Below are 21,706 nucleotides of genomic sequence, written 5' to 3'. Positions count from 1 at the left end.
GGCCCGTCTTGATTGGGTGCCTCCTGGTTTCCTAACTGGGATGGTGCGATCAAATGTAGTAAGTCCTCACTCCCCGAGCTCGCATGGCGTTCACGGATCTATACCCTATTTGACCTTATCGGTACCGCGCCCGTCACTGGATGAGTATGTGTATCACGATGGACTCGACGCCGTAACCACAATCCTCTCTGTCTCTGAGAAGGAAAAATAGGAGAAGAAAAATGGCACAACAGCCACGACCACACATGGCCTCTCTCACCACTTACACCCCGAAGGAACCTTGCCCCATTTGGACCGCCATTTGGCCGACGGGATCTCAGAATTTCAAATACTCTCAGCGATCTGAGGATCTCGATCGATACCGACCATCCCTGCTAGTGTCAGCCTTAGCCCCGAGCGTTTGGAACCCTCTCGATCCTGCTGCCATTGGCCCCCAAATTACTGCACCGTCCACACCGTTATTTTGCCCATTTCCTCAACTCGCCAGATTCCAGAATGCCAGCCAGCGCGCGGATTCTGTGACTCCGAAGTACGGTGTATACACACACCGAGTTTCCCGCCCTCAGCGACTCAGCTACTCCGCTCCTCAGCCAGCCTGTCGTCCCTCGATCAGTGGCCCCCTCCTCCTCCCCCCTTCCCGGTCGATCCCCCGGCCAACCCCTCCTGCCAATGCGACTACAACAGAGGCTCGGGTGGATGACTCGAACCGCACGAAGCCTCGACCCCGGCTGAATGTTTGACTCGGACGATATTCCCATTGCAGACGACCGGTTCCACTGATCCCCGAACAAGGGGTCCCTATCCAGGTGCCCGCGAACCAGCCTGTCAATCTCCAGTCTATAGTCCCAAGTCCATACTCTCCCAAGCCTGACCCAGCCAAGCCCCATCATCAGCCCCAGCCCCAGCCCCAGCCCAGCCCTCGCCTAAGCCCAAGCCCATCACCACCACTCGCCTTCCCAAAACCACTAACGACTCCGTCTCCAAACCTACTGACCCTCCTAACTCCTCCGGGCACCACGGACCCATGACAAATCCTGACACGCGGGATGTGCCCACACCCCGCGGGCCTGCAGACTGATTCGCGGTGGCTTTTTTTTTCCCCGACGGTGTCGGTCTCCTGGTATGAGGGAGGGGCACTGGGCACCGGGAAGTATTTGAGATTTGAGATTGAAGGTTTAGAATCTGACATACCCCGTACTCATAGACGAAATAGGAAATACGAAATAGGAAATAAGATTCAAGATTTGAAATTTCAGATTTGAGATTTGAGATTTGAGATTCGAGAGTTTACATGGCGGATGCGATGCGACAGTGCGCAACGACAGCGCATCCCCATCCCCCATCCCCCATACCCCATCCACATCCCCCATCCACATCCCCCAATAATCGGTCCGGTCCATAGACCAATACGTCGCCAGACCGATCCCCAGAAAGGAAGCCGCTGCACGAGGATAGGCGCACTTGCAGCCCGGTACTATCTAGCTAGCCTAGCTGACTACCTAACCAGTTACGGAGTGCCTCCGTAGGTCACGAAGGAGGTCCAGGTCCAGGTTCAGGTCCAGAGTCGAACTCACCCCATCCGTCGCCCCGCGCTCCGCGCTCAGCGCACAATTAGGGTTTCCGCTCAGATGATCGTGCAAGTCTAATCGCGGCGATCGGGAACAAAAGGGGGGGAGCGCATTGCCGATGAGATGCATGGGCGAATTTGCGTACGATCTTTCGCCTTTTTTCCTTTTTTTTTTTTTTTTTTTTTTTGCTCTCGCGTTTTTGTTTTGCAGATCGCCCCATTCCGCATTCCAGATCCATGAAGATTGACATGGGCATTGAGTGTCAATAGTTCAACAGTAGTTCGCACTTCTTACTCCCTTGGGTTATTCCTGATGCCCATGGAACGCGGTGCTGGGCATGATTGCCCGCCACGGGGCGCACCGTGGCTGGGAGAAGTGAAAAAGAAAAATCGACATGGAAATCGAATTCAAAAATAAGAAATTTAAGGCTGTTCGTCGCCTCCATGCGGTCATGGCTTGGCATAAGTTACTCCGCTAGTACAGTATATCCCTATCCCTAGCGATACGCCCATACTTCTTTGGATCGGTCGAAAATGGTAGATAATCGGAGACGCATACTTGTAAGTATTAAGTAGTACTCCGCAGATCCGACGGCTCTCCACGGCCGGTTCCGCTCCGGTGTCTGTCTTGGTCGACCCAGACAATGGCCCTCGGCCTTTGCCGCAACTCTGACCTCATCGTTCCGGCCGATAGCACGGCCGAGCTAGATCCTATCTCCAGTGGCAACAACCATGCCACCCATCTACACGGGGATCTACCGTAGCGAAGCACCAAACCAACGGTTGTCTAACCACTTGCAGAGATGTTCCACTAGGGTAAATTGAATTCCGATCCCGATCGCGATCTTGCAGAATTACACGATAGGAAAAAGCACAATCATGCCATACAACTCCCAATGGCCCACCCGCAAGTCAATTCCAGCGCAATCAGCGCGCAGTGTGCCAAGGGAATATTGGGGGGCCAAGCGACCACCGAACATTCATCATCGATCAGGAAAAAAGCATATTTCATCCAATATAGTCCGTGGAGATGCTAAGGAGACAAGATCGTACACACATCACAGATGGGGGTGGGGTAACATACTCGGACACGTGCGATGACAGGGCGGAGACCAAAAAAAAAGTGAGAAAAAAGCAAAATAAGGCTCGTTGGACAGACAGGTCAATGCAGGGTATAAACCAGAACCAGAACCAGAACCAGAACCAGAAAGGGACGGGGGCGGAGAGAAACAGTCTTGACAAAAAGCCCCAGGAATCCGATATCAAAAGAAGGTCTATGAAGCCGGGCTCCCAACGCTGCGAGGGTATTATATAAGGGCCACCAATTAGGAAGGTCAAGATTCCCATCCCAAAAGGAAACCAAAAGAGTCAAACAAGAGGATATGCCGTCACGGGGAGCGAGAGGAGCAAAGCCCAAACTCATCAAGTCCCCGAAGGAGAAAAAAGAAAAGACAAAATAAGAACAGAAAAGGGTGGACAGCACAAAAGGAAACAAGGATTGGGCGCGAAAAGAAAATGAAATGACAAAAAAATAAATAAAGAATAATGGGCCACACTGAACTCCTTTTTTGCCCCCCGTTTCTATTTCCCGCCTTTTTCCAACGCCACATGAGAAAAAGCAAGCTTAATGACTGGCTGGCGATGCGGAGTCGAGGACCGTCTTCGGCTTCAGGTTCGATCCCAGGGTCGCCGCTTTGTTAGCGCCCATCTTGCGGGTCAGCTTGGCATAATGCAGGCCGCAGGCGTTACACAGCGTTCGGGCACCATCTGGACCCCGACGCCATTCTGGCGTTTCGGCTCGGTTACAGCTGTGGCAACGACCAGGAGGGGCCGCCTTCTGCAAGAACGTGGTGGTTAGCCATCCGGATTCCAGCACGGTCGGAGGGGTGGGGGGACTGGAGCAACTGAGTCACGGTGGTTGGCAGGTGCCAACCATGGTGCCAGGGGGGGGAGAAAGGGGGATAAACGGGTAAAACAAGGGAGAAGAGAGACGGAAGAATGAGGGAACACGGGAAACTTACTCCACGCCGTTTCTTCGAGTCCGCCCCGGCGAATCCACCGGAGCCCTTGAACTCTTCCTGGTACATGGCCATATGCTCGTCTTCCCCGGGTTGCTTGAACGCCTTTCGCTGCGCCATTTGCTCCGCCAGGGCCTGTTCCTGGTTCACCACGGCCGTCCGTATCCGGATCAGGGCATCTTGGTTCCGGCGCTGCAGATGGAGCATGTCCTCCACTTCGGTGAGCGTGGGTAGGGACCCCAGAACGGGTCCAGACCGTTGCGTCTGGTGTGCTCGTGCAGCGTAGTGTCTTGAAAAGTCCAATGTCCGCGTGCTGAGCTCGGAGATCTGTTCCCAAACGGCAAAAGGAAAAACATGTTAGCCCACAAATTCCTGGTCTCAAACTCTGGCACCGCCAGTCACAATGCCGCGAATCGACAGGTCATAATCTCCCACGCGATTATTAAGTCCCCCACCAGCGCACACAAAAGGAGCACTGCCGCTCGCGAAGCCACACGAATAGACACAAAGATACAAGGCCAAGGGTACGAAAGAAAAAGAAAAAGAAAAAAGAGGAGATCCATACCTCATTCAGAGATGTCTCCACATCGTAAACGTCGAGATGTCGTTTCACCGTGTCAGCATGAGGTTGGCCCGGCATCGGACGGCCCACGAATCCACCTTTGACCTCTTCCCGCGGCGCACCCATGTATGCTCGGTTGTCGTAAGGCGCGGGATGGTATGACGGGCCCGTCGGCGGCGGCTGTTGCTGCTGTTGCTGCTGTTGCTGCGGAGGAAAGGAGTAGTTGGGAGCGAAATGGCTATAGCCATTGGGCGACGCGACGCTGCCCGCCGATGGTGGCGCGCTGTAATCATAGGCGGAGGAGTTTTGCGATCCGGAAACCGAGGTGATGCCCGTTTTGGCGCTCTGCGTTGGCGACTTGCCCGTGCTGAGCGAGTGCAGCGACGCGTTTCGAGACTCTTGCGTGTTGATTGAGACGAGGCTGGTGCGTGACGCATCGGCCTGTAGCTGGGTTTGGTGTGCAGGGTAGCCTGGTTCCCGCATCATCGACCCCGTAGCCGGGCCATTGGAGAAAGGGTTGGGAGGCCCGGGCGGTCCTTCGGTGCTAGACCGCCCGATGAGATGTGAGGGAGGAGGTGCGGTGTGTCCCGATTGTGGTGGAGGTGCGGAGGTAGGCGCGGGATATGGGAGAGGATTGTCGTTGCCCAGGGCCTCGTGGATTGAGGGTAGGGACTGGCGGCCGCCAGTCTTGTCTTTGTCGTCCTCGAGGACCCGGCGCGATGCTGGCGGTGAGATATACCCCGATTGCGACGGTGCGCTGGTGGCCGGCGCGTAGGAGTAAGGGAGGGGTTGTCCGGCGTACATGTTGTTCGGGCTGAGGAGAGGGGTCGGAGAAGCGGCGACAGCGTGTTTGGGAGGATACCCCGAACCGTCCTTGCCTAGGAAACCGATGGCGGGCAAAGGGTCTCTGCAGTGTGGACCATGGTCAGCATTGAGGTCCGGACTGATTGCGCGCGCGACAAGGGAAGACCCAAAAATCAAGAACAGAAAAAGGAAGCACCGAGTCGGCCAACTCACCTGTGCCTAGGAGCGGCTTCCAAAGACCCCATCACGTTTCGGGGGAAGAAGAGAGGTGATGTGATGTGGGAAGGATGGAAGATGGTTGGAGGATGGGGGGGGGGGGCAGAGGGATTCAATCCGTCACGCCTGGGTTCCTGACCTCATCAACGAAGTTCGTTACGCGTTCACCGATCCGATCGCGTATCCAAGATCCACGATGAGAAGAATCAAGAGTATCCACGGAGGACAGGAAAGGGAAGATCTGGGCAACAAATATGATGCAGCAAGATCCGGCCGAATGAAACCGATCTTTCTATGCGACCGATCTCACCAGAAAGACCGTTCCACTCGAGGAAAATTGGATGAAAAGGGTCTCCGGATGGCGGCAAGATCGGAGATGCGATGCCGTCACAGACAGGCGAGGGCGACCCAAGATCTTTGGAGGGGCGGTGTTGGTGGCGTTTGAGGGTTTGGACGGGGTTTGGGAGCGGGGGTCCGCCAGCAGCCGGTTGCGAATTAAGTCCGATGCGATCGGGGCAGACGAGCGAAGGTTTCGGGGTTGAAGGGTCGAAGTATATCGTTCGGTTAGAGGGGATATTATTGTCTGGAACCCGGGGACATTCCCTCCGTCGCAGAGCTTGGAGGGGGAGGAAAGAGGAAAGGATCCAGCAACGAGCAGAACCCGGTCAAGTCAATCGTTAAGAATAGATAGAACAGAATATGACGTGAAAAAAAAAAGGCGGAAAAAAATTTGAGAATGAAGTCGAGATCGATCGCGGAGAGTCGCAACGCAAGGGATGATGGATGGGTCAAGTTGGGCCTCGCGTGGGAACGGATGGGGGGAGCCACCAACGAGTATTCGGCGTGACGGGGGAATGTCGAATGTCAATCCAAGTATCCCGGAGGCCACAGGGAGGAGAGAGGTCAAATAGGTAAAAGGCTGGGAGGAGAGGAATGGAGGAGCACAGAGTTAAATAAAGTAAGATTTCGATCCCGCGATCGATATTGGAGTCCCAGGCCCAGTTAGGAGTAGGAGGAGGGGAAACCTCAAATAATAAGGGAGAGGGGGGGGGGAAGATAATAAGATAATAATAATACTAAAATAGGACCCAACCCAATAAGGAATAATACAGTAATAATCACTGAAAATAAAAAAAGGATAAAAAGACAATAATCAAGGGGATCGAGGCTACTTCATTTCGGGCCTTAGATTGGAATGAACGGGGGGGAGGGAAAAGAATGGCAAGGCCGGTACGCCAACAGGAACTTTAAAAAAGAAAATTCAAAAATAAAAAAGAGCGTTGCGCATCGGAGGAATCAAGTGGATCGAGATGGGCAGCAGATCGGTATACTTGACGATTGATTTTAGCAGGTGGATACCAGGAAAGCTACTGGAGGAAGGTGCTAAACGCCTAGGGAGGGACTAGTCGTAGTCGGAAGTCCAAGTAGGTGAGAGGGGGAGATTGAGAAAAAATACTGGGAAATTAGTAGATCGGTCATGACGCTGTTTTACTGAGAGGCAAATTACGGTACAGGCGAACTGCGGATCTTCGCATGTGGAGTTGACTTTTGGGATCATACCTATCACTGCTAGTCTGGCTTTAGTTGCGATGGGCGGATATCTTGGGGCGTACAGTGGGGACCAGGGGGCGTGTAGAGTGGAGGAAGGGGAGACGATAGTGTGGGTTTAGTGAGCGTGGGAAGGGGAAAATAATAATCATCAAATCATCAGAGGCCGGCCATGAAGGATGGATTCCCGCCTGCACTCCTGGACATGGACCGTATACAGCGAGGACGGAGGAGCAGATACCAACCATTCCAAGACCGAAAAAGAACCCCAATAATCATCCTCCGTGTTACTCTATACCAATCACATGGATCTCGTCTCCAAAAAAAAAAAAAAAAAGAAAAAAGAAGAAAAAGGGAAAAAAGAGACAAAAATAAATAGAAGAAGCAACATCTTGGCCGAGGCGATGCTCTCCATCTGCTGTGCTTCTAGAAATGCCCCCTGCCCTACCCCATCTCCCTGCGAGGCGGGTGACTAACCAACCAGTCTGGATGGAGGTACACCCGGGCCTGTCCTGGGGTTTACTTCGTAGTCGCATGGCGACTGAATTTTGCGGCCTCCAGGCGGATTGAGTGTACCGGTACAGTTTTTCTCGCTATTTCCCCATAACTCTGATCTATGGGCACACAAAGTACCTACCGACTAGACCCAGGGGAGATCGAGGTTATCACATCCCCAGCAACGGACCCTTCTCGTGGAAGGGTTCAAGAGATTACGGAATCCTGCGCCGGGGCTAGCGACGCAACTATACTATATCGCTCACGACTACTCCGACTGTTGGCAGGACCCCCAAAACGCTCCCAAGTGAAAGGTCCCATCATCGTGGGTGTCACATGAGGCCAGCGATCTCCGAGCATTCGCAGTTGCTTCTCGACTCGTCAGCCTCGGCCATGCATGAGATCAGACCCCCCAGGCTTATTAATGCCAGACGTTGAGGGCATGATGTCAAACCCGAGGACGCCCGAGCCTGTAGGCCAAGCAGATCGGACTTGGATGTGGGCAGATTCGCTAGTTGCATGGAACTAAAATCCATTCCGATTGTCGCTAACGACCGGTCGCAGTAGTAGCAATAGTAGCAATAGTAGCAATAGCAGGAGCCGGAGCGCGGGTGGTAATTTTCTTTTTCTCCGGTCCGCATGGTCGGGGTGGGAGAAAGGGAACAGCAGGTATGCCTTTTCCGATCTGAGGAATGGGCGTGTGGAGAAAGCCCGCTAGTGTCACTGCGCGGGCCCGGGAAGAAAGAGTGCCGGGCCTCCGATCTGAGGAGGTGGAGGGCGTTGGGGTTCGAGTTGAACGATCGTACCACGAGATCATGCGAGCTCCGCAGTATAGTATAGTATAGTATAGTATAGTATAGTTGATACGATGGCGTCCCTGGTATACTGTAGGATCGGCCCTCCGTACGGTGTCCTGCCGTCAATACTCAATACGCCATGCCGCGAGCGTGACTTGCGAAAGTCAAATACGAAACTTCCCTCGACGTCACCGCAGCGCCAAATCAGAGCAACCAGAACTCAATCATGCCAACCCCAGTCGCAAAATACGGAGAAGGAAGCCAACCACTCCTTTACGGAGTATCAACAGCCATTCAGCCATTCAGCCGTTTCTGGTTCCCCCCACTCCCTCCCATCCAGTCAAGTTTCGGAGTCTCCCCCAATTTCCCCTCTTCCCCAGTGATGTTCCGTCGGCGTCCACTTCCCTCTTCAGCACCTTCCCCGACCATTTAAACGGGCCCGGGCCGTCGTCACCTTGCGCTGTCGCGCATGGCCTAAGCTTTGGATCGAGATCGGATCACACGGGAGGTCACTGGGCAGATCGTGGGTGCGCGTGTCCGCTGCATCACGGCAGAGACCCTACATACACACCTCGGAGACACCCCGGTAAACCCATCTCGTCACGGTACTCGAGGCTAAACGCTCTGCAACACGATACTCGGACCCTCATCCCCCAATCTGAACATTCCATGCCACTCGATCAGGAGATGCGACCGGAGGAGGATCCCATTCTCGGCGTCTTGCCCCTCTCCCTGGTGACGTAAGGGTCCAGATCGCATCTCAATTGAAAGGCCATTCGGGCCTCATGCCCGGGATGGCGCTGGCGCCCTTCCCGGCCGCGTGTCCAGTCCATGTGTGGGGACGGATAGGCGATAATCGATAATCTGATTCATGGCTAGATAGGCCTTGCGTCCGTCTCGGAGCCCGGTAGATGATTTCTACGTATATTATATATTAATGTGGCGATTGTCCTCAGCTGATCGGGAATGTTCTCGAGAATCATCAGAATCCGGCAGAAAGAACAAAGAGCCCTGCCGACCACGCGGTTGCGAACGCGAACTTAAGTTTTTGCCTCGAGCTCATCTGCTCGGAGTATACTGCCAGAGCTTGTTCCCTCTCTCCCCTCCACCCCCTCCCCTTCCTGCTAGCTCCAGGCTGGTGGCTTTGGCGGCAACCCCCCCCCCCCCCCCCCCCAGTGGAACCCGGCCGTTAGCTAGCACATCATGCCCGTTGGGTTTGTTTTTCTCCGCCCCCTGCCCAGGCACAGACGACCAGAGACCATCCTGGATACTGACCGCTCTTGGCTAGGCCCCTGCACCTACGTGGACGAGTTCTCCTCTTCGTCTGGGGGTTCCAAGTACATGGTACCTTATCCTTCGTTTGGTAACACTCAACTTATCTACCTTATTCACCTCCAGCCCCCCTTTTCCTCTCTCGCGGCCTGGCGCACAGACGCCGGGATCCATAGCGGGAGCATGGCCTAACGGCCCTGGGGCCCAAACGTCGGTCTTCAGACTGGTCCAGCGCGGGAAGGTAATCGAGGCGAGATCTTCGGAACATCTAACGCACTTGGTTGATCTGGGCTCAGCGGTGCTCTTGGCATGCAGTGCTCTGTCCTCGGTTTACTCTCCCTCGTCCTCTCACGCCCCCTGCAGCTGTGGCTGGCTTGATCATTCCCACTTGGGCCTGCGCCGACAGCAGCACCGCATCCCAGGCCTATACATCTATACCTCTCTATACATGATGCTGTATCTGTGAATGCCGGCCACGATGCAATCGGCACGTAAAATACCCTGGAAGCCAGTACATGCAGATGTGACCCCCGACATGCTCAGACAAAACCTTCGTCCCCAGCAATAGGCAGCAGTAGCAGCAGACATGCAGCGATCTCCAGAGCTGGTCCACCCGACCAATGGCCCCCCTCCTCGCGGGGGATCCGACCTGCTGTCCCGGGTCCGCAATGCCATCCTCGGAGACAAAGGATTTGTAACTGGGTCTCCCCCGAGATCGAGCGCTGCAATGCGAAGGACTCGATCCACATGGTAATCGCTGCATCGCGCAGAGCCGACCCCAATCCTAGCCCAGCACCACCCGGATCGCACCATTTCAGCCACCCTACGATGCGTTCCGTGCACACCTGTGAGTTAGTGGCATGCACGGTAGGTCACCTCGCCTCAGTGCCGAACTCAGATACACCCCAAACATCTCCACCCCCCTTCCCACCCCCCTCGTCTGGGACGAAGGACTCCACAACGTGCGTGCTCTGGCGTCTATTGCAGGGGGATGAGGGTGGTGGTGTGAGAGCATGTGGTTGAAGCTAGCAACGAGCCCTTTGAGCAACTCTCCCGGCCTGTCGTCTCCAACGAATGCCAACAGAGGCATGAGGGGGCGTGTGCTACGTCTGTCCTGACGTATCTAGACCATCGGGGCCAAGGTTCCAGAGGCAGGGATGCTCAGCAAGTCCGGCTTTCCCCGCGACATTAGCTTTCGATCCGGACCATCGGAATCGTGACCGGCAGCCCGGTCGCAGTACTGGGTGCTGAGGTTGTACGAGATCAGATTACACCCGCCGCGATCGGGGGCATTCGTGTCGAGCCCGGATGCAAAGAAGACCGGAGTTCCCCTCCCCTTCTTCCCTCGAGAACCGCTCGTGCAGCAGGGGACGGAGGACGAACCGAGGTTGATGTCGGTTGCCTAGTTCCGGCAACTGTACATCCCAATTGCGCGTCTGACGAAGGACGCTGGGCTGTTTGGATGGGATGGAAGGGGGGGGAGTGTGGTCCCCTGCCAACACACAGCACACCATGTCGGCATCGGGCGGGAACTGTTCGCAGGAGCGGAGCCATTGGGGTAGAAGGGACTGCTGTACGAAGACGGAATCGGGAGAACAGACCACCACGGACCTACCACGGGCTACGACGGGCCACCACCCGCTACTGTAAGAGGGCGCGGATGATTTTCCTGCGGAGCTATGCACTGGAGTCTTCTCACTCGTGGGATAGTATTTTGCTATGGAGTAGCCAACGAGAACACCACTTGTCATCGCGGGACTTGGTGGTGGGGGTTGGGAAACCAACGGGGAAGTGAATATCGATGTCGAATGTGGAGGATGATGCTCGGCGATATTATACCGATGACCAGTGGTATGGAGTCGTCCAGGCACTCTAGTCCGCCAGCAGGTTTCCCCCCGAAAAGAAAGCCCAGATCGCTTCCACTACCGACCAATGGGGCCTGCGACCAGATTGTTCATTTAATCTCAGTGTCATTATAGTGTCAGTCGGAGGCACAATTCGAGCTAGTAAGACGCGAGGGAGTCCTGAGGGACGGGAAACAGAAGGCCTGGATCTTGCAGGGAGGTCTCGGTACCCCGTACAGAGTATTATGATACTGTGCACTATCCTCGCACGGGGACGAGACTACGACAAGACTACTACGAGACTACCGACAACTGGGTATAGATGGATGGAGCTGACGGACATGATCGACAACGCGCTGGAGAGGCGAGTCGAGGGGGCAAACCGTTGGGACCGTTTTGGGTCCCGCCCTGAACGGCTCTTAGTGCTAGCATGCTAGAGGCTTAGCGGGCTAGGCTAACGGGTTGACTGCTCTTTTAGCATGCGCAGAGCAACTGCGGCCTTTCGAGGGCCATGCTGATCGTTGGCGACTCGACCCTGACACAGCGACCCGCCAACCTCTGGAGGCTTTCCCAGCCGCCCGGCGTGTGGAGCCCCCGTTACAATTGCTACGAGGACGATCAGATAATCCTATCCGCAAGAGAATACGAGCGGCGCCTTTACTCAAGTTGGCAAGAGATTAAGATCCGATCCCAATTTCAGTCGCTCTGCGCACGTCCATTCTATTGTTACCGCGGCTTCTTTGCCGCTTGCGTTTTCCTCCCCGGTCAATGTCGACTCGATCGAACAACACACCAGGAATTGAGTGGGTAGGAAAATCAGACCTCCAGAACAAAACGCTCGGAGATCCCCCGAAAGGTTAAACCAAAGAAAAGCAAAGCCGGAATCAAAAGAAGACTGTGAACAAGAGGCGGCCGATCCCAGTGGAATCCGTCCACATTCCAACCTACCAGTGCGTTCGGAGTATGCTGCTGCCGTGGCCTCGCAGCAATGCTCCTGAAATCCTACAAGCTACGAGGACATCAATCGGCCTCCAGACCTCTGGTCACAAAAAAGGGGAAGGGGTCTCCCAACCTCCCAACCTGCTATCTCACCGTCCGCAGTGACGACGGCGAGGGCGAGTACATCCCCTTCAGGAAACGCTCGGGGCAACAAACTTCCGCAACGAGGGGGGACCTCGGGAGGCGCCTTGCTTTTTCTTTGCTTTTTTTTTTTTTCTTTTTTTTTTCTTTTTTTGGCATCAATGGCCCAGGGCAATGTATCACAATGGCACTACTCTACCCGTCTGCTTGGGATAGGCATTTCAGCCGCGTTGATGGACTATTGAGCCTAAAGCTTGGGGCCGAAAGCCGTTTAGCCACTGCCCAATTGGCGAACGTCCCAGCGCTCGATGCAATTTCCTTAGGAGCGGGTCGAAATACACGAAGAGAAATGGCTAAGGAAAATCCAATTAAAGACCAGATGGGGACTCCACTCTGCCTGAAGGGCGAAAGAGACGAGCGACAGCACGGTTCCTGCCCGCTGCTCGACACAGTCAAACCTCCGGTAGCAGGACGGTTCCATGACGCCACAGATGTCAGGGCTCGGGGCCAAGCAAAGCTCCCTCTCGTCTTCTGGCCGTCCAAAATTAGGACCGCACGCGCCCCAACCTTTGACGGCGTGGGTGGATGAGGTGGGGAAAGGGGGGGGGGGGGGGGGGAGGAGGGACGGGCTTGGTGGGTTTGACTTTGACTGGGCGTTTGTCTGCTTGGGGCTTGAACTCTCCGAGAGGTGGGGACTCTTTCCGGACATCAATCCGATCTCTGGGCCAGAGTAAGTTGACAGCTGGGCTGTCACAACAGCATGCTGAAGAGGCATCACAACCGAGTCGCTCTACAGAGAGCGGAGTATGTAGTATCTATCTCGCACGGGCTGCAGATGCATCATGCCCGTCCCCAAAGGGCGCAGAGCAGGATCCTGCAGGTTCTACTCGATCGGGTCCGTGAACTGCCTGACAGGCTGGGATCAGGCGCGACTAAACTCACTCGAGCCTCGGGCCAGGCTGATGGACCAGGGCATGTCTGCATCGCGACCGAACGGGGTGACACCACATCAACCGGGCGGGCCATGAATCATGTCTCCTCCAACGGATGGGGCTACGCCATAGCGATCTCATTCGGGTATGTTTTCTTTTTACTTTTTTGCTATTGCATGATTTCCTTGTTTCCTTTCTTCTTTTTTCTTTCTTTCTGAAACGCTAAATTAAAATCTCCGTTTTATTCCCGACCAGGGTCAGATGGACCCCCGAACTCCTCATCGGGACCAACTAGGTGTCAGATCTGGCATCGTGCTAGAGGTGATTAGCTTGACGCTGTGTACGCTGAATCTCTGACTAGGTATGTATTGGTATGCCCGTACCTCGTCCGTTGGTACTAGCTCGAACGGACGGGACTATTGAAAACGGTTTGGCTCTAGCCACATTCCCTGGGCCTGATGCTCCATGATGCTCCATGATGCTCCATGATGCTCCATGATGCTCCATGATATAATTACCGAGAGCCACCCGTGGGCCGCACGTGAAGACCGGGGGCAGCGCTCTCGTCTTCAGTTGCCATAGTGTCCGGCCCTGTACGATCCCACGAACGTCATCACGGTGGCGATGTCACGGAGCATATCGACAGTACTCCGAATATACAGTCCGGAGAGTACTAGGGGTGTAAATCTGGATGCTGGGATGAGAAGAGGGGGGACACCCGCACTAACTGTGATTCCACTGGCAGCTTCTGCATGCTCCGATCTGGAGTCCTGGCACACGGGAAGAGACTCTGCTCGATTGCTGCCCTGGTAATTGTGACTGTAGGTCTGCTGCTTCCTCTGGAAGGAGTAAGCTCAGCCCCAGTCCCAGTCACAGTCCCATCAGCCTGGCAGACCCGATCTATCGACCAAATAGAGCAGAAGCCCCGAGTCACTGGACCGTCCCCTGCTGTCGAGGCCTTGAGTCATGCGACGGTGCTAACTCGTCCCTTGTCTGAAGCCTAGTGACCCGACAGAATGGAACTCGTGCGATGGAGGAAAATCCCCATGGCGACAAGGGGGTCCGTCGCGCAAAAGAAAAAGAAAGGAAAGCAAAAAAAGGAAAAAACGGGGCACGATAGCAAGCCGGGCCGTTTCCAGACCCACACCCGATAGACCGCTTCGATCGGCGGGGAGGGGAAGAGAGGAAAAGAAGGTCAGTGTCCCCTAGTGTTGAGGCTTAGGGGCCACTCTCGGTTAGGTCGGGTTTGAGGAAGGGGGCGACTCGGCAAGCGCTATCATGGTACGCAAGTGCGATACGACCCAGGAGTCACGCCAATGCTGGTGGCAGCGCGGATGGACTGAACAGCCTCTTTGCGACGGCCTGCGATCCTCTGACAGGCGGGCAAGATTGGCGTCTCCTCTCGCTTGCCGAGATTCCCAGGCCGGACGAGTGGGCTGGCCGTTATTTCCCCTGCTCCACGCCATCTTGGGCAATGGATCCGACGGAAAGTCTCCGCCGACCCACTTGCTGCAGGACGCTGGCGCCGTTTTAGGTTTTCGTGCAAATCCCGAGGAAAGAGTGGACGAGCATTCGCCATGGCCATGCTATAGACAAAGACCATCAACAAAGGATAGAAAGCCGAGAGGCCTGGTCAATGCCTCGAGGATCAGGACAGACGGAGGAGGATATTGATTACAGTAATTAGACTTATGGTATGATCTGGTGTTCTGTTCACAACCCCTGAATCTTTCGAATACGTCAAGCTTAATCCAAGCTAATACTCCGTACTCATCAATTCAAAGGGAAAGAAAAACGTCTCCAAAACGCAGCGGATCCACCATCTGACCGTTGAGCTTAACGGCAAACAACCCCCATCATTTCTGTTGCCGGACAATCAGAACCAGCCGAAAGAACCCCCAACTCTTCGCACATCGCGATCGACGGGCAAAGGGGGAAGTCCCGGATATAGCGACCGGAAGCCGAGGAGATTTGGTGATGGGCTAGCGACCAGCGAGGCGGGCCCAAATTAACTGCTGATTGAGATCCGCCGCCAGTGGGGACCAGGTGGATGCGACTATCGCTCCAGATGTTCCTGAGCTCGTTGTCCAGAATATCAACGTCGGTTCGCCCAGAAAATAGATTGAACTGCAGATGAAGCGGATGAAGTGGATGGTCGGAACGGCAACTATTGAATTGGCTTGCTTCTTTCTGTCGGTTGATCCGGTACCAGCAGGCGGTATTTGGACCATCGGCACTAGTATCGTTCGTTTCACGATTTACTTCTGCACCCCCATGTCTAGGAATAGAAATGGGACCGGTGGGTTCGACATGGCAAAGGGGCGATGGAATGATCACCCTCGTTCTCGCTCTCGCCTTTGTCTCGTGATGAGTCGGGGTTGACTTGCTTCTCCCGACATAATTCAAGCCTCCCTGCACTCCTGCTTGGTGCTCCTACTAACTTTGAAAGGGGCAGGCTCAGCAGGGGATCTGTCAAAGCAACCTAGGCAAGTTTTCGCAACGTGCCTCGGTCCGACAGAAGCAGACAAGCCACGGCAAATCAAAGTGGCGAAGCACTGGTGGCGACTGCAAATCAGTATCGCACGAGCCCTGGCATGAGTGGCGGGCAATGGGCGAAGCAAACCTTCGCTTCGAAACAGAGTGACCATTGATCTGCCTTCATCCATGGAGAAGTGGTGGGTTCCCCCGCAGGGCAGTTACCAGTCGATTGCTTAGTGCGCTTTTCTTTGCAGCTTTGGTCTGCATATGACAGGCGGCTTTGATCCCCGCGATGTCGGAGGGGCTGGGTCTTGGGCTTTGTCTACACATCGTGCGCCAGTCCCGGCCGGCACTAAACCGAATAAGATGTAAACACAGCGGGAGCTTCGGTCTTGATCCACTACGTCTTATGGACCGGGGGCCTTCCGGTGGCGGGCGAGCTGGTTGCTTTCTCCGGCATCCCATGCAGCTTTGCGCCGTGTTCATGCATTATGAATCATGAGCCTGTGCCAGGAGAGGCCTGAAAGTTCGGCTCAGTTGTTGGCTCGGCATAAATTGGATGGTCGGCAAGCACAGAATCCCAGCTCGAAGCTGGTCTTTACTTTTGTCCTCTGATACGAGTGCGAGGCCGGAGTAGACTGGACCATCCCCGGCAGATCTCTTGAACTAAATGTCCAGATTGGGCGAGTTTTCCAGCTTGCGGGACATGTTGAAACACGCCACTACAGTCGAACGCAGATGTATCACGAAAGCCACACTATCTTGTGCTCGAAAATCCTTTGCTGTTACCTGACTCTTTTAGAACAGGACAGGGATGTATTCCAAATCCGCGGCAGCGGGTATATACACCCGACCACACAATCCTCCGCAATCTGTGTCATTCCAGGCGCATCTAAATACATTAGTATATAGCCAGGATCCAAGCGTAGTTAAAAAGAAGCATTAATTACCATCCATCTCGCCCTGCCGTATATTCTATGTTGAGAGATGCTATTATGCAAGCTGCAGGTGCAAGTTCCCATTTTGCGTTTCTGACAGCTGCTTGTGCATGGGTCTCTGCATTAGCAACCAGTCTAGACCGCTTGCAAGTTCCGCCAGCCAACGCCAACTACGACTTAATGCAAATACTAATGCTGGGGCCGGGAAGAGGGGAAGAGGGCATATTGGGCCCAAAAAAAGGGCAGAGAGAGCAAAGAGGACCAGCAACGAGCCCCAGAAAATTAGGTTTTTGTGACAGCTGAGCTACCTGCGAATAGGATCGGGACCGGGATTTGAATTCACAATCCGGGATTTGGCACCATATGAGCGAAATATTTGTAGGGGTAAAAATGGACTCGAATGCAGAGAAAGATAAGTAAACACGCCGTCTGTATCTATGTATGTACTTGGAGTTAGCATGGCCTTTATAATTATTTTTCCCGCCTATACTTTCGGTTCCGTCTGTCGCGAAACATGGCGGCGTCCAACCAATAGCACAACCCCGAAATTCGTATCCACCCAAGGTTCCGCATCTTCAACCCAGGGTCAAGGTTTGACTCCACGAGGAACCAAAGGAGGAACCCCCGTCAGATCCAAAAGTAAAGCATCCAAAAGGAACGACAATGCAAGCAAAAGTACAGGTCCGCTCCAACTATAGAGTAGAGCCAGCCCGATCCCAGAACGGCCCTCTCTTCCCGGCGCCACGAGAGGCCCCCGGGGAAAGTCTCCCAGCCCTCCTAGCAGCAAGCCCCAGCCCCAGCCCCAGCCTCGAGCTTGACTTTCCTGGGAACGCATCGTGACCAATGACTGCCTCCGCACCCACGATGCCTCGCTCCAAGAGGAAGGAGACCGGGCGAACTAGTATCCATCCGCGAAATGAGACCGATCCGTGCGATCGACGGCAGCAGCACAACAGCCGAAGGATCGGCAATCTTCAATCAAATCAACCACCGCGCCGATCGACCGGACGCAAAGGCTGGGCCCTGCTGATCCGCGGTCCTCGGAGCGTGGGGTCTGCCATGACAGCCAAACTGCTACCGCTTTTTGGTCCTGGCGGGTTCCGCTTAGTTCCCCACTGTGACCACTGCGGTCAACAAAAACCTGTTTCAGTAGAGCATGAGAGGGCGACGAGGCAAAGAAGAGGAAGTGGAGGAATGGAAGCGCGGGCTCCACCCCGTTAACCAGACGGGAAAGGAGCCCTGGGTACGAATTGGTGTTTGTGTTCCCCGTAATTAGACCCCCGATGCCGTCTGCTTCGTTGCTCTTTTTGCGGTTTCTTCTTGCTTGTCCGGAAAAGAAGTTGTTTCCGGAATGGTTACATTGCTCTCAATGGGAGCCAAAGTAGGGACCAGCCAGCGTCTCGTCAAGAAAAGGGAGGCCCGGCCAAGAGATGAGGACCTGCTGGCTCTGTCCGGTCACAAACTCAGTTCGTGCTCCGGTGGCTGGGCAATGTAAATGCTGATTGGAAAGGCCTAGTGCGAACAGCGAAATAGAAGTACCTCACTACTGTACACTATCGCACGTCTGGAACAGCAGAAGGAAATCCCCGGGCGGCAATCAAGCCGCTTCCGCCTCGCTGTCGGCCTCGCATCCGGCAACCTTGGTACTTTCGTGCGTGCGATGTGTCCACGACGATGAGTGCACTTTTGTTGCTGCCTTCTCCAAGAATAACGTGGCAATGCATATGTGCTTAATTGCCCTGTGGGGAGAGAAGACTCGAGGACTGTACTCTGTGCTCCATGCAGGATTCATGTGGCACCGAGGTCTCGTCGTGGCTCGGCCAGTATTGCTGCCTCCTCGCCGAGCTGCTCGACCCGCCGCTACCCATTGCCAACCGAGGGTCTAGCAGGCATGTCTCTGAATGTCTCCGTAGTAAGCTTTGGGTACGGACCAGGGTCACCAAACCCCGACCCTAGCTGACAGCCCGGGCTGTCCCGCGTTGAGTACTTTTGCCGTTAAACCCAGTCGCCTCATTGGCTTCCATTGAACCGGTGCGCAGGGATTGGATCGGGGGGTTGGTCGGTTTGGGCTGGCAGGACCTAGTGGAGAGGACGGAAGGCAATCAAGAACCGGCGGGTGCGATCCGAAGGAGGCGTCCCTTTAGGTCGCGTGCAGACTGCATATGCAATGCAGATTTCCGTTTGGAATGCCGGAGCGATCGAGTCCATCCACACTATATGAGACTTCGCTCTGGGTCCTGGTTCGCGGGGGAAATGGCCCGCCGACGCTTTCTGTCCGGGGTGTGGGCCGCTAGGCGGCACGAATCGTATGATTCCGCCTCTTTAAGCTTTGCATGCACACATCTGGTGTGTCTTTTTGGGAGGTGTTTTGGGATGTGCAGTAGTGTGGGTAGTGCGATACATGGCTGTCATGACAACGGGTAGCTGCTCGATCTGAAGTAGTTTGGGTTGGAGGCGTAGACCTATGGTCTAGATGCATTGCTCGTGCAGGGCCCGTATTAGACTCCCGGAGGACTCCAATCAAGCTCTGTGTCCGTGGCTGTTTCATACTTGACATCGAGGTATGTGATGATGGGATGGTTGTGGTACATGCAGCGTTGCGCTGTGCCTGGATGTGTACAGGCGCTTGGTACTCGAACCACCCCGCACTGACCATTATTGTCCAGGGCATATTTAGAAAGCCATAGCAAGGCAAATATGGTATTCCCCTTCGAGGCTTGATGCTCCATGCTCTTAACTTGCTCATCGTCGAATTTCTCGAGGTAAATCAAAATGAAAGCTGTCCGTCCTGTCGACTACTGTACTATCAAGCACGTGACGAATGCGCGTTTGTACGTCACCTCGAGTTCTTCCTGCTGCCAAAACCTTCCCAACCAAAAGTTGTTCATCCTGACCCATTTTCCTTTCAGGTTCATCTCGAAATTCATTTCTCGACATGCCCCGACCCATTCTCACACTATCGGAGATTCCCACTGTGTCATCCTTGTACTCGCTCGCCAGACTCGGGAAGACGAGTTCCGAGCGGACTCCGGTGCGGGCTCTCAACAACATCATCTCCATCATCCGTTACGATATTACCAGACTCGAGGTAGACTGTATCGTGAATGCGGCTAACCGTTCGCTGCTGGGTGGCGGCGGCGTAGACGGTGCTATTCATCGTGCTGCTGGCCGCCAGCTTGTCGAGGAGTGTGCCGACCTGGAAGGGTGTGATGTCGGTGATGCCAAAGTTACATCTGCATATGACTTGCCTTGTGAAAAGGTTGTGCACACCGTGGGCCCAGTCTACGATACGGAGTTCCACAAGGACCCAAGGCGCCCTGAGGCCCTGCTTCGCTCCTGCTACCGCCGCAGTCTGGAGGTCGCCGTTGAGAATGACATGACGTCTATTGCATTTGCGGCCATCAGCACCGGCATCTATGGCTATCCCAGCATTAAGGCTGCTACTGCTGCCGTTGATGAGGTACGGAATTTCCTGGAGCTGCCCCAGAACAAGGGCAAGCTCGAGCGAGTGATCTTCTGTAACTTCGAGCAGAAGGATGTGCTCGCTTACGAGAGGGTAATACCGTGAGTACTTCATACACTCTGACTTGACTTGGAATGCGTGCTAAATAACCATAGTCAAAGCTTCCCTCCAACAGAGGAAGAGCTACCTAGAGGCTCCCAAGACACGGATGCGTAAGTTGGAGCGCTTATCGAGGGATGTATTTTCTCTAGTCCCTCGCACTATTTTGCACAATGTTTCCATCAATCTGTTATTCTTTTTTGCCCGATATTCTGTCTTGTCATTTAAATACAAGATGTTCACGATCATGCCCGGATGGATAACGATTCATGATTTGTCGGCGTTTGCGGGGATTACTACTACAGCCTGAGGCCATCACAATCAGATAAACATGAACAAACGATGCAAACAGCCGTGTTCTTGATCAATTTATCAGTACCGTAGTCACTCCAGCCTCAGCAGTCATTAACGCAAACCCTGTAAGACAGGTTCTTTACTTTCAACATGAATGTCTAGTTATGGTTCTGCCGACCTGTGTCGCCGTTGACGCCACATACACCCACCTCTCCTACTCCCTCACCCGCAAACATGCCACACCACGACCGGAAAGCGCCGGGCTCAAATCTACGCGCCCTCAATCCTACCGAAGCTAAAACCCTCTCTCGCAGCGGGAAACTCCCTCCAAAGAAAGCACCAGCCCCCCCACTCGAGCCAGTGCCAGCGCCAGCGCCAGTGCCAGAAACCCCGGGCCCCAGTCTAGCCCGCAAGGGGCCCTTCCAATCCTTCTTCTCCAACTTCCGCCAGCGCTATGCAGCCCTCCCACGACCAGTTCGGCTCATGTGTCGCGGAGCTCGTGTCCTCGTTCCGTTGATCCCTATTAGTCTCTTCTTTTCGGAGCATGTCATGCAAATAATGTGGGTCAAGGGCCCGTCGATGACGCCGTATCTCAACGAGGACTATGACCAGATGCACACGAAGAGCGATATGGTACTGGTTAACATGTGGTCTTTGCACCGGATTCTGCCCTGGAAAAGGCAGACGAGGCTGGAGAGGGGGATGGTGGTGACTTTCCGGTAGGATTAGGATTCTCTCTGTCTCGAGATATTTCCATGATCTATAGGGTGCGACACCCAAACTGGACAGGACACCCAGACTAATACGTTCATTTCTGATCAGATCGCCTGCCAATTCCTCACACATCGCGATCAAACGAGTCGTCGGTCTCCCTGGTGACCGCATCACCACTCGCGAACCATGCTTGAAATCTACTCAGATCGTTCCTTTCAACCACGTCTGGCTGGAAGGCGATGCCGCAGACCCCCGCAGGTCGCTTGACAGCAATACCTACGGCCCCGTCAGTATCAGCCTGATCACAGGGCGCGTGGTCGGTGTCCTGGGACCGCGAATGCGCTGGTTGGATTGGACACAATGGGAGTCAGGGAAAGTGGAGGATGCTGGGCTGGATAGTCGGCTTGGGGAGAATTATCGACAGAGTGTGCGCGACCGCGTCCTGAAGGAAGCCGTAAAGCTGGAGCGACCAGCTGACTTTTGAAACGACCTTGGGGATGGCGGTGAACGAGTGTTGGTTGGACATCTCCATCTATGATAGCGTCAGGACGCTGTCTACATTGTACATAAAATAGACTTCCTTTG

General features: G+C 54.5%; 5 protein-coding genes across 5 annotated transcripts; 3 read left to right on the top strand and 2 right to left on the bottom strand.

Annotated features, from left to right (window-relative positions):
- Positions 1-245: 245 nt before the first annotated feature.
- Positions 246-740, top strand: N7482_009936 (uncharacterized protein; the record flags this gene model as incomplete). Its single annotated transcript, XM_056692060.1, has 1 exon — positions 246-740. One exon carries the CDS (start codon positions 246-248, stop codon positions 738-740), a length of 495 nt encoding a protein of 164 aa, XP_056539766.1.
- A 2,451-nt stretch (positions 741-3,191) lies between these two features.
- Positions 3,192-5,196, bottom strand: nsdD (GATA-type sexual development transcription factor NsdD; the record flags this gene model as incomplete). Its single annotated transcript, XM_056692059.1, has 4 exons — positions 3,192-3,404; positions 3,589-3,912; positions 4,151-5,054; positions 5,165-5,196. The coding sequence occupies 4 exons, from the start codon at positions 5,194-5,196 to the stop codon at positions 3,192-3,194; spliced, it is 1,473 nt and encodes a 490-aa protein (XP_056539765.1).
- Positions 5,197-10,402: 5,206 nt separating this feature from the next.
- N7482_009934 (uncharacterized protein) lies at positions 10,403-11,030 on the bottom strand (the record flags this gene model as incomplete). The annotated part of the gene is made up of 2 exons (XM_056692058.1): positions 10,403-10,681; positions 10,791-11,030. The coding sequence occupies 2 exons, from the start codon at positions 11,028-11,030 to the stop codon at positions 10,403-10,405; spliced, it is 519 nt and encodes a 172-aa protein (XP_056539764.1).
- An 8,456-nt stretch (positions 11,031-19,486) lies between these two features.
- On the top strand, positions 19,487-20,119 carry N7482_009933 (macro domain-containing protein; the record flags this gene model as incomplete). Its single annotated transcript, XM_056692057.1, has 1 exon — positions 19,487-20,119. One exon carries the CDS (start codon positions 19,487-19,489, stop codon positions 20,117-20,119), a length of 633 nt encoding a protein of 210 aa, XP_056539763.1.
- Positions 20,120-20,641: 522 nt separating this feature from the next.
- Positions 20,642-21,605, top strand: N7482_009932 (putative mitochondrial inner membrane protease subunit Imp2; the record flags this gene model as incomplete). The annotated part of the gene is made up of 2 exons (XM_056692056.1): positions 20,642-21,126; positions 21,230-21,605. The coding sequence occupies 2 exons, from the start codon at positions 20,642-20,644 to the stop codon at positions 21,603-21,605; spliced, it is 861 nt and encodes a 286-aa protein (XP_056539762.1).
- Between the last annotated feature and the right edge of the window lie 101 nt (positions 21,606-21,706).

The sequence above is a fragment of the Penicillium canariense genome (genome assembly GCF_028826845.1).
Source record: "Penicillium canariense strain IBT 26290 chromosome Unknown utg000007l_segment0_segment0, whole genome shotgun sequence".
Taxonomy (NCBI): Eukaryota; Fungi; Ascomycota; class Eurotiomycetes; order Eurotiales; family Aspergillaceae; genus Penicillium; species Penicillium canariense.
This window is presented reverse-complemented; position numbering and strand designations above follow the sequence as displayed.